This window comes from Papilio machaon, chromosome 27, assembly GCF_912999745.1.
Source record: "Papilio machaon chromosome 27, ilPapMach1.1, whole genome shotgun sequence".
NCBI lineage: Eukaryota > Metazoa > Arthropoda > Insecta > Lepidoptera > Papilionidae > Papilio > Papilio machaon.
Genome location: NC_060012.1, coordinates 2,304,711 through 2,317,072, shown reverse-complemented (window position 1 = coordinate 2,317,072; position 12,362 = coordinate 2,304,711). Strand labels below are relative to the sequence as shown.

The following is a 12,362-nucleotide window of genomic DNA, read 5'->3' as shown; positions in this document are numbered from 1 at the left end:
TTTTTTGTTAATATAGATTTATAACAAAACTTGTTATCGCTTTAATAATAAACATAAATTGTGACATTTTAATTATATTAAGTAACTAATACTATACTTTTTTTGTTTTCACAACCGAAAAACAAAATTATTTTCATATTTTTTTCAATAAATTTAATTGGAATGTTTAATGAAATGTCAAAATATTTTAACATAATAAGGCACATATTCGATTAATATTTAAGTACTTTTGTAAGTACACCATAAATTTAGTACAATAGTTTTCAAATATTTAGTCGGCTCGGAACATCGCACGAATGGTTGCGTAGAACTTAATGTTGTAGCGAAGTATTGGCACGCGGAGCAAGAGCAATGATCTTGAGCCGACAAGATATTTGAAATGACGTATACTAGAAATATTTTTAAATAAATTCTCAGAAGCCTAAAGCTAGTCGTGATTTTAAATATAATGCCAATATATTTTACAAATCTAACAAACAGGTAATTAAATTATATTATTGGAAGAAGCAAAGAACATAAATTAATGATATAAATAAGTTTCCACTGTCAAAATACTTGTATAAAAACATCAAGTCGTCCCTTTCATTGCGTATAGCGGGAATTCACAGTAAGACAAAATTGTGCTCTTAAACAATGGAAAGAGAACCATTTGTATCAACTTTTACTTCAGTACTCTGTTACCAGCTTTAAAAAAACAAATATGATATGTAAAAATTGCATATACTTATTGAAGTACTTGAAATTGTATTAAAATAGTAAATATAAGAGAATATATATTTTTTGATAATATATGTACACAAAAAGCATTAGAAAATAGTAAAGTTTATAGTAAAGATTATAGTAATAAAGGTGTAAGAATATTTTAATATTTTTTATTATATCTATGGAATTCACAATCCGACAAACTTGTCTAGGAATTATTTAACGTATCTTTTTTACCATTCATCTTATTTATTCCTTTATTTAATTTTTTCTTTCCTTCCAGTTGATAAGATCCATTTTCTTTCCAGCGGATCATTAGAAATATTCATTATTTTATAAATAATAAGCTTGAAATAGTCTTCTTAAATTATTTTGTATTAACTTTCTATTTAAATAGAAGATAAAAGTTTTAAATAAATACCTAATTTGTTTCTTCCAATAATATTTGTGCTTTAGAACAATATTGTTTAAATTCTTACATCAAGCCCCCGCTAGGACTTTTAGAACTAGATTTTATGATAGACGTTACAGAAATATTTCCAGAACTACCGCTTAGACTGGGCGGCGGCGAACGAGGTAGTGAAAAGTTTCTCTCTGACAAATTCTCTTGACTGAGGGATTTAACTGTACCGAAAACCGGTATTTTCGAGGATACTTGAGAAACTGATTTCGATTTCTCCGACATTTTAACCGGTATATTACTCGGTTTCGCGGAAATTGCCGGTTTTTGACTTACAACCGGTTGTTCGGTAGACCTCAATGTCATCTGATCGAGTTGGGACAGTCTACGATTTTCTAGATCTGTGCTCGTCACTATCGTACCTTTAGGAGATTCGTATGTCGCGGTACGGAATTTAATGTGACTATTTCTTGGTAAATCGAAATCTGAATGCCTTTTCTTTGGTTCGGTTTTCGTTCGTTTCTTTATTTCGTTGAGTTGTTTCGCGGTGTGATGTCTTTCGTTTAAGATAAAATCGTCGAGCAATTCAACATCGAGTTCATATGATAGCAAGGCCTCTTGGTAAACTGGTGCTCTCTGTCTGCTTGCAACTTTATCTTTTACAGATTCATCTTTCTTTTGATTCTTTTCTGTCTGCGGCGTAACTACTTGTATTTCTGTAATATGATCTTTTACTTCTGATTTTGATTCGTGCTGTGTTATTGGCATTATCGTTGGATTTATCGAGTATTTGGTTTTAGTTGCTTCTACTGAATCTTTTGTGACAGTTTTTTCGTCTTCTAAATCTTGAACTATTCTTATACCCAGACGTGAAAGTTCTTCTGGACTTTTCTGTGCCATAAAACTAGGATCATTTTGTAGTTTTTCCATTAGTGCTTTTGCTTGTTCTTCGTCCATTTCTGTTGTGTTTAATATTATTGTCTCAGTTTTAGTGTATGAAGCTTCATCAGATGTGAAGTGCATGTTTGGATTTTGTCTTTTAATTTCATCCAAAATCTTTTTGTCGAAATCCTTGATTTCGCCCTCTTCTAAATTCAGTTGATCTATGTCGCCAGGATTTTTCATTATTCCAAAACTAATTTGTTCGACTTGTAATGGTGCCTCCGTTTTCGAGGTTAAATATTGCGTTGAGTATTTTTCAACATTCTGTGTTATCACTTTATTGCCGAAATCATCTTCTGTTACGTTTACTGTGACAGTTTTTTGTACTGGTTCTTGTGTCATAGTTAGTGAAACATTCCCAGGTTCCATATATAAAGTTCTATTTTCTCTTTGGTCGTTTCTTATTTTAGTACCTTCTATTACGTCAGGCACTATTCTCATCACGGGTTCACCTATCTCTATGGACTTGGTGTAAGATTTTCTATTTTCGATTGAAGGCATGCTTTTCTCGCTTGTTGATATTGTAACTATATTACTACTGTGTGCGTCTTTGGTTCCCGACCATTCCGTGGTAAAATTATCTTGAGGTTTCTTAGTCATTTTCAAACTGTTATTGTTTGATCCCACTCTTATGTTACTGACAAACTCATCATAATCTCGACCTTTAGGTTCAGATGTTTTTAAATCAAAGTTCACGATATCTGGTTGATGCATAGCAGATTTGTATGAATCTGTCATCGGTGGTAAGTCTTTGCTGGTCGTCGCTTCGTGTTTTTGAGTTTGATCTACATGAACGTTGAAAATGGGATTTTTAGCCAACAATTTCTTCATCATGTCAGATTTAGGTCTCTCTAAGCTATTGACGTAAGAGTTTCGAGACATTTTTAAATCATCAGGTATATTCGTGTCAAAACTCATGCTCATTTTCTCCTCGTATTCCAAAGGCGGGGATTTACTCTCAGTATCTGCAAACGTTTCTTGATTTTCTGTGGAACTCATGTTTCTACCATCTGATGTGGATTTAGCGAATTCTGAGACTAGTTTGAAGTGGACCTTCATATTTTCATCTATTATTCTTCTTGCTAAATGATCTGAGGTCTCGTGGCTTTCTTCTTGATGCAAGATATCGCCTTCTTTATCCTGGGCTCTTTTGACGTGCGCTTCTTTCTCTTGTTGATCAGAATCAATGGAACTACTCGATCCTTTGACTATAGCATCTTCTAAATTGCCAAACTCTGAAGCCTTTTTTAGACGATTCCTTTGGAATGTATTGAGGCCTTCAATAGCAGACGTTTTTGCTATATTCAAACTCAATCTTGGTTCTTTTTGTTTTAAAACTATGCCTGTTTCTGGATCAATTGCTTCTGATGACACATCCTCTGTGCCGGAATCGAAGAACGTCGTTTCAACAACTGACATCGCTTTCCGTTTTTTGGGTGACAGAGTACTTTCCTGAATTTCAGCGTCCTCCGCAGATATGTCTAAGCTTTGAGCCCGTTCTAAAGTGCCGGTGGAAGGTTTGTTTGTTTTAATTCTGAGTTCAAATCTAGATAAATCTCCTAAAGACGCAGCTTTTCTCTCATTTTCATCTAACAAAGAGGTATCATCAGACGCTGAATTAACTGTATCATTTAAAGGTGAACTGTGTATGGTTATATCACTATTGTTAAGTTCGATTGTAGTTGAACCTTTCTCACTCTTGTCGCTGTTGTTCAAAGATACTACAGAGTGAACATCTTGATTTGATGATAAATTAGATTTAGAATCTTCAAAGAAATTATTTAATGAATCACTTTCCCTTTTGAATGGTTTAGAAACGATATCATCTATGTCATCTTGTGTGAAATTAATGGAGTCATCAATACGAGATGATTTGGTTTTACTAACTTTTGGGGTTGAGGTATTGTAGGAAATCGACATAGACGAAGTCGATTTGTTCGATATGGATGTGTCATATAAAAGACTGGAATGTTGTTTTTCGTTACTCAGAAAATCGTTGACATTCTTTAATTGTTCTAGAATACTATCGTCTGTTTTGTTTTTATCAGAATCTGGAGGAGATGGTGCTTTTCCTTTAGATTTCTTTGATGGTTTGGGTGCTTCTTCTTTCTTTGTATCGACTTTTTCCTTTTCATGAACTAAGTCTGCCGAACTCCTTCTATTACTTCTAGCAGCTTTAGCAGCCTCGAACATATGAGCGGGTAACTCTTGCGGGATCCCATTCTCATCTCTTTTGATTCCACTAGAATTAAGGTCGCTTCTACTAAAAGAAGAGGCGTCAGATGCTTTTGAATCAACACTGCTGTTTATTGATGTCTCTGATTCATTTGGTTTTACACGCGCGTTGGGTATTGGTGGAGCCATCTTTTCTCGTCGTTTAGCGACTACTGGTTTCTTGGTTTCAGTTTCTGTTTCGTGTTTTATATGTGCGGTCGGTGCTGGACGTTGGGGTTCAGGTTTATCTGGTTCATCGATTGTTTTCTTTTCTAACACAACATTTCCATTTTCTGGACTTTTCTGTTTTAGAACACCGTCATCTGGAACGTTGGGTGGAAGAACTCTTATACCGAATTTCATACCTCTCTTAGGATCATAATCCCTTTTTTGTACTTCTGCCTGCTCTATTTGTGTGATGCCATTCTCGGGTTGTATTATTTGAATGTCACTTCCTGAGGAGAGTCTGTTTTTGCTCCTTTCGGGTTTACTTAAACCAGGCGGTATGTCGGAATGTCTTGATTTGCCAGCCATTTTCAAATTCTTTTCATTTTCTCTCTCTAATGTAGAGGGCGCCCCATCTTTCTTCTCTTTCTTGTTTCTCTCGAGTGTGGTTGTTGTTATAATCTTTTCGGCCAGTATTTTCTTGATCCCTCCCTTTCCTTGTTTAGTTTCTAGTGTAGAATTGTTGGAATGAGATGTGTTTGGTGACCTTGGCGGGTGTAACAGCTTCCCTTCATTTTCAAGCTGGAAAAACAAATAAATACAATTAATATAAGCTCCAAATTCAATATTACGTTTGTTAATATGACATTAAAGCTATCTTTATATATCTAGTCTTAGCGGTATCTGTCTTCGAACATTTCGCAGCACCAATATCTGCGATGAGTACTTTTTGGACTATTGCATGGCTAGTTTAACAAGTTTAATATTTTTCGATAGGGGCTGCTGAATCCCAGTTTACTTTTTGACCATAGAAAATCTTCGTCTGCCAATAATGGTATATTTTGATACCTCGATATCTTAGAACAAAAACATCGGTGGTTTACATCATTTTGATACTAGCAGCAGTAACAATAGAACCATAACTGACTCGCATTCCGCCGCGTAGGCGACATTGTATCCATAAACACGTGTCAACGTATCTGTAAGACAATAATGTTGATCGATAAACTTCCATATTATGAAAGCAGTAGCGCTTGATATGGCGTCCCATTGTTTTGACTTAGACATCCTTATCTGACCATTTTTATATGATCTCTAATGTCTGATGTATTTTAAACTAAACAATACTGACAGGAGGGTCTGGATAAATTTGATGTTTAGATAGTGAATGAGTTATTGGCGTGCAATGTTACGTCACAATAAATTGATACTAGGGATGTATGTAGACACAAAAGTATCGATGTTTCGTTCTCCAAATGTAAATTTTACGACTACTCAAAATTTAAAAAGATATGTGTTTGTTATTGTTTTTTGTTAAATGTGCGCTATGTAATTTATATTAGTAAAAAATTAATTCTGGTATCGATAAAAAGACAACACTAGGTACATCACTTTTGCATTACAATGGTGTCCTTTGGATCGGTCTGATAAAACATTCATGAATACAATTGCGAGACAATATCTCTGCACAAACGCACAAGCTCTTTATTGAAAGAATTTTTATGCAATAAGAATTCGTCGACAAGATCGCTAACTATATCTGACAATAATTCTAATATCTATAAGAAGGGAAGGGACACATTCTGTTGAACAACAAAATAAAAAGGTGTGGAACAACTGAGACTCCTAACCGTCATTCCGAGAAATCTGAAATGCTTGCCTTTATTCTTTTTTACTATATTATGCTACAAGAATATTTTTAAGTAATTAGATATATAACAGATATTATAATGTATAATGATTAAAGATACCAATTCAAAAAGCCGACATTCGTAGAACTTTACCGTATTAATATGTTCACGTCCGCAGCGTAGGTGTTATAATCATAGTATACGTGAGTGAAGGTACAACTGTTATACCGCTAGCGACCGCGACTGTACTTTACTGTAAGTTTCCACTGTCTTAAAACAATCTCAAAAACATATTGTTTATATCATTTCTGCTTAAACGAAAGATCTGATGCGAAGAGATAGCACTCATGAATAACAACATAACATTTCATACTTAAATTTGTGTCTCATATAGGTCTAACCGCTTCAGCTTGGGTAGGCCCAAGTTAGGGGTGACTAGGGCATAATCAAACCACGTCCTTCACGGGTTGTCTTCACACATATCTCTGAATTTCTTCACAGATATGTTGACAGGATGCATCACTTTTCCTTCATTGTAAGAACGTCGGATAAATGTACAACATATGAAATTCGAAATTCAAAGAACACATGGTGGGGATCGAACCTAGTATGCATTTCGGTTCGTTCAGGTCAACGCCGCTTTTAAACTGCGCCACGACGCTAATGTCTAAACATCCGTATTAAATTACACGATAAAGTATTTTTGCTAACACTTACTTGTAATTTGCGATGAGCTAGGACGCTAAAATACTATAATAACGTAAGACTATTTAACTAGACTAACTACTTAACTGAGGACTAAAAAACTACTTTTTTATTTAAATCTTTGAAAACTACTACTCTATCGTCTTTAATAATTTCTAATGCCCACTTTGTCTAATTACAATTACTTATCTAATAATGATTCTAAAACACTACGTAATTCGTTATCAATACTAATTTACTAATATTATAAAGAGGAAAAATTTGATTGTTTGTTTGTTGGTACTGAATAAGTGTTGAAACTACACTACCCAGAGTTTTATTCGAAAAGTTATTCGATTTTTTCAATTCCGGGCGGACGAAGTCGCGTGCAACTGCTACTATATACATATATAAACAAAATATAAAATATACACAAAGTACAAAAAGCAAAGGATTATACGCTTGCCCTTAACTTAACGTAATCCCGTTTAGATTATCAAGATTGACATGTAAACAAGTTCCAAGTTGACACTGACATACTTTAGCCGTGTTTAAACCAAAATTTATTAGAAAACTATAAGCCCCAGTATGAACGCAAAGTCATACTGTTTTTTTGATTAGCAAAAACTTTATGAGAAAACTTTAACTGAAGTAACAAACTACAGTTGCCTGCAGATTAAAAACCAATTTTGCCAAACACATCAGATTTTGTATTTTTTTAATTGTACACTTATATACGAACGTCGTACAAATCTTAACATGTTAGTTGTTTAAGACCACCAGCATTGTGCATACTCTACATAAAAAATCTTACCGTAGAAACATCTCCAGTGGATCCAGATCTCTTCAACAAGGGATGTCTAACTGGCCATCCCCCACCACTGGCACGACCACCTTCAACCACCTCAAGCTCGACTGGATACGGTGAAGCCAATGACAGTATAGCCACAGCATCCTCTAGTGGTGTACCCGTTAATTCTATTTTTATACTCTTGATTTTATCGCCTGGAATATTAGACAAATACATTTAAGTACTTCAGAATAGATAACTACAAAGGTAGACAGACTGAAGAGAGTATGATTGGATTGGGTGAAAGACATGCGTAAGAAAGTGAATTTAAAGATGAAGATTGTAGATGTATGGAAGATAGACTACTCCTACAAAAAAAGATACCAAAATATCTACTCTATTCTACTACCGGAAAAGATTGAGTTACCACGTCATAATAGAAAATTACTTCTGAGTAATGAAAAGCGACATGAAAGACAGTTTAACTTCACCTTGTGTTAAGACGGATGAAGTAAGATTTGCCAGGATCTGATGCAAAACTATAATCTCTGTTCCGTTTATTCCACTTACCAGGTTGTAAGTTGGCAGCGGCAGCTGGTCCACTTCTTAACACAGAATGTATATGTACTCCTTCCCTCGCACCTCCACCACACTGCAGACCTAGACCGGTGAAGTCTCGCGCCCATAGTTTCACCCGACGGACCCGACCACGCTGGAGACAAAAGTAGTTATTAAATAAGATAAACTTTTACATTGAATCATTCAGATGCTAAAGGAGTCTATGTAGATTTTAATCTTAATTGGTCTCTTTTAATGTCTGATTTTTCATGGTAAGAGCGATTTTTTTCTATTTGACTACTTTTTGATTTCCTTAGCAACTACTAACTGTGAATGCGGATTACTCAATGAGTCCCTTGTTTTAGATTTAGTAAGACCATAAAAATGTAGGACACGGCAATTAGTTACAAGTTGGTTACAAACAAATATATCCAATATTAGCTGTCGCCCGCAACTCCGTCCGCGCGAAATCAAAAAAAAAAACTTAGTTGCCTATGTGTTCTTCCAGACTATGTTCTACATCTGTGCAAAATTTCATCAACATCCGTAGATCCGTTACGGAGATTCCTTCAAACAAACATCCATCCATCCATTTATAATATTAACTAACATTCGCATCTATATATATAAAAGAAAGTCGTGTTAGTTACACTATTTATAACTCAAGAACGGCTGAATCGATTTGACTGAAAATTGGTGGGCAGGTAGCTTAGAACCAGGAAAAGGACATAGGATAATTTTTACCCCGTTTTTTATTTTTTATTCCGCGCGGACGGGGTCGCGGGTAAAAGCTAATTTATAATATTACTAAGAAGTAAGATAATCAATCAAAATCAATTCGTTATTTGACATTGGTACTTAATTCACAAAAGACAAGGTAAGACAATTTTTATTGTTATTGAATGTCAAAACTGCGTTATTCGATCTATAACGAGCATAACAAAATAAGGAAGTGCATGACTTCCGACATTTTTTTTATGATTCAGTAAAATCCAATCCATAACAAGAAGAATTGTAATTTAGATGGTTTGTTCCTTCCAAGGATAGGGTTTAAATATAAAACAAACAAGTATATAATAATTCAGGCACAAAATGTAGGAAGCAAATTAGTTTTAAAACTTGTTACGGAAGAATTGATTTAAATCACTTAGAGCCTAATGAATCTGGACCTTTAAGTTTGTTCAATTTAAAATGATGTTAATATTTTCTACCAGTGATGTCATAAGTTCACTAAGTGTTTAACTTAATGACGTCATTCGTTAATGTATCCGTGTAAGTTAGTCATCGGAATTTTGATGATTAAAAACATGTGCGGATATATTTTAAGGCTTTAAAGATTTCTATAATTTCTAGTTAGAATTGGCAAAAAAACACATGTTCACAGATTCCATAAGTCGCGATTCATTGTAATCGAAAATGAATTATGATAACGTTCTTTTTTGTAGACATACTAGCTGTCCCCGCGACTCCGTCCGCGCGCAGTTAAAAAATGGGGGGGGGGTATGAAAAATAGATGTTGGCCGATTCTCAGACCTACTCAATATGCTCACAAAATTTCATGAGAATCGGTCAAGCCGTTACGGAGGAGTACGGGAACGAAAACTGTGACACGAGAATTTTATATATTAGATTACAATAGAGAGAGAGAGAAGAAATATATATTTGAGAAGATAGAAAGAGATTGAAAATGCCATCTCCATTTACCAGACGTAACTTTTAGTACTAGGAGATAATAAAATACAATATACATTCGTAGCTATTTATTTCACGTTCCTTAAACAAATATGCAGCGTAGTATGCGACAACCGGTATTGCGAAGGTATTGCAAATAGCATGCACCACCAATGACAATTAATTAATTACCATAGCGTAAGGTACCAGGAGTTTAGACATGGCTAGGAGTTACTATCAAATATTATGTTAATTGTACTCAGGGCCTAAAATATAAGCTTAAACATATATCGACTGCTATCAGACGTTACTATAAATGTATTATTCAAATATGATTATGCTTAGGTATCAGAAATGCGATCTTGAAAAATAAATAACAAATATACCGGAAGCAGTTTTGTTGATACATATTTTAGGGTAAAACTTACTCTTTTACAACCAAGTTGACGTGCATAATATTAATTACCGTCGGTCAATGCAAATGTTTAGATTGATGGATGGATGTTTATTTTATTTTATCTCCAGAACGGCTGAACAGATCTTGATGAAATTTGGCACAGATGTAGAACATAGTCTGGAAGAACACATAAGCTACTTATAATTATTTTTTTTAATTCCGCGCTGACGGAGTCGCGGGCGACAGCTATGTATAACTAAATATGTTTTTTTTTAAGTAATAAAGTAAATATTTATGCAAATTAGTTACTTTAATAATCCATATTATAATTATGTAACCATCATATTAGTTATTTTCTAGACTAGAGTATAAAATAGAAGAAATTCGTCAAGTCGTTTTTGCTACAAGAGGTCATAATTAAATGGACATGCATACATGAAAAACAGTCCGCCATGGAATTAGTACCATACACTAAGACACACTTAATGGTCCATTTACGACTCTGAGTGTGGCAGTTAGTTATATTATTCCTTGATTTATTAATTATTTAATGACAACAAATATTAACGTTAATAATCTGTTTGGCCCAAATTAATATTGTCATTTAGATGGTTGACGGAAAATCCAGAAATCTCGTTGTTTCTATGCCGCGTTATCTTGTTTGTTCTGGCGTCACCTTAACATTGAGATGATGTCAGATTATATGTTAATATTATGTTCTTATCGCTAAATAATATTACTCTCAGCACATAGCTTCATCTTTAAATCTCTATCCTTTATCTAACACTAGCTTTTACCCGCGACTCCGTCCGCGCGGAATAAAAAAATAGAAAACGGGGTAAAAATCCTATGTCCGTTTCCTGGTTCTAAGCTACCTGCCCACCAATTTTCAGTCAAATCGATTCTGCCGTTCTTGAGTTATAAATGGTGTAACTAACACGACTTTCTTTTATATATATAGATAGACTAGCTTTTATCCGCGACTCCGTCCGCACGGAATAAAAAATAGAAAATGGGGTAAAAATTATCCTATGTCCTTTTCCTGGTTCTAAGCTACCTGCCCACCAATTTTCAGACAAATCGATTCAGCCGTTCTTGAGTTATAAATAGTGTAACTAACACGACTTTCTTTTATATGTATAGATTAGATAAAGATTTAATTGTTTCATGATTAACTAGCTTTTACCCGCGACTCCGTCCGCGCGGATTAAAAAAAAAATAAGTAGAAAACGGGGTAAAAATTATCCTATGTCCTTTTCCTGGTTCTAAGCTACCTGCCCACCAATTTTCAGTCAAATCGATTCAGCCGTTCTTGAGTTATAAATGGTGTAACTAACACGACTTTCTTTTATATATATAGATAAAAAAAACTCCTGAACTTATTTTGTTTTCACCCATACAAAGTATAAACCTCGTATAATCTAGGCTCTATATTAACTATTTACTTATCTATCTAGCGACAAATTCTGTACCTAAAATTAATTTAAAAAAATAGTTAGATTTCTTTCAAATTTCTTTTTTATTTTTCTTCTATCCCTAGAAACAGCCATGAGATATAATATTTAAATTAATATAATATAATCTATCAAAATCTAAGGCATACACACGCTCTAGTCTCACGCACACCTTGTACACTTAAGTACAAAATAAATGGCACTTTATTATTTCTTCGAGACAACTTCTAATAACTGAAACTGTATTTGTTTTGACAAAACACTACCTAATACATGTATTAAAACATATATCCTCATTTTTCTAGGAATTTGAACGGGATTACGTTTAATTGCTTCAGCAATGGATGATCATTGTGTTAAGTAAGCTTCTGTCGTTTAATATACAAATCAGACGTATACATATTTAAGTGTTGGCATGAAAAGGCAACGCAACTGCGTTTTGCTTTTCTATGGGTGTCGAAGATCGGCTCGGTGTTCCCGCTGTTCGACTGCCTCCTTAATTTTTGCATCAAGTATACCTAATTTGCTGCGCTTCGTCGATGGAATGCAGATCGGAGCATGATTGCGTCATTACCTGCGGGTAGCGGGTAGCGGGTAGAAGGGGGAAAGGTATGCAGTAATGACTATCTAGTAAGGGATTCGAAGCTCGTGCCTACCTGACTAGAACCAGTATAAAAAACTTCGTCTAGTCGAATCACTTTAGTACGAAAATTACTAAAAAACAAATACTAGAAATACTAGACAGTACTTTATG

General features: G+C 34.4%; 1 protein-coding gene across 1 annotated transcript in view; it reads right to left on the bottom strand.

Moving 5' to 3' along the window:
- Positions 1 to 952: 952 nt before the first annotated feature.
- LOC106708025 (bud site selection protein BUD4) overlaps positions 953 to 12,362 on the bottom strand; it is a 41,040-nt gene continuing 29,630 nt past the window's right edge. The window contains exons 3-5 of the mRNA XM_014499482.2: positions 8,099 to 8,240; positions 7,553 to 7,743; positions 953 to 5,005 (exon numbers count right to left, since the gene is read on the bottom strand). Coding sequence (XP_014354968.2) covers positions 1,178 to 5,005; positions 7,553 to 7,743; positions 8,099 to 8,240 — 4,161 coding nt within the window. The 3' untranslated portion in view covers positions 953 to 1,177. The remainder of the gene's footprint in view (positions 5,006 to 7,552; positions 7,744 to 8,098; positions 8,241 to 12,362) is intronic.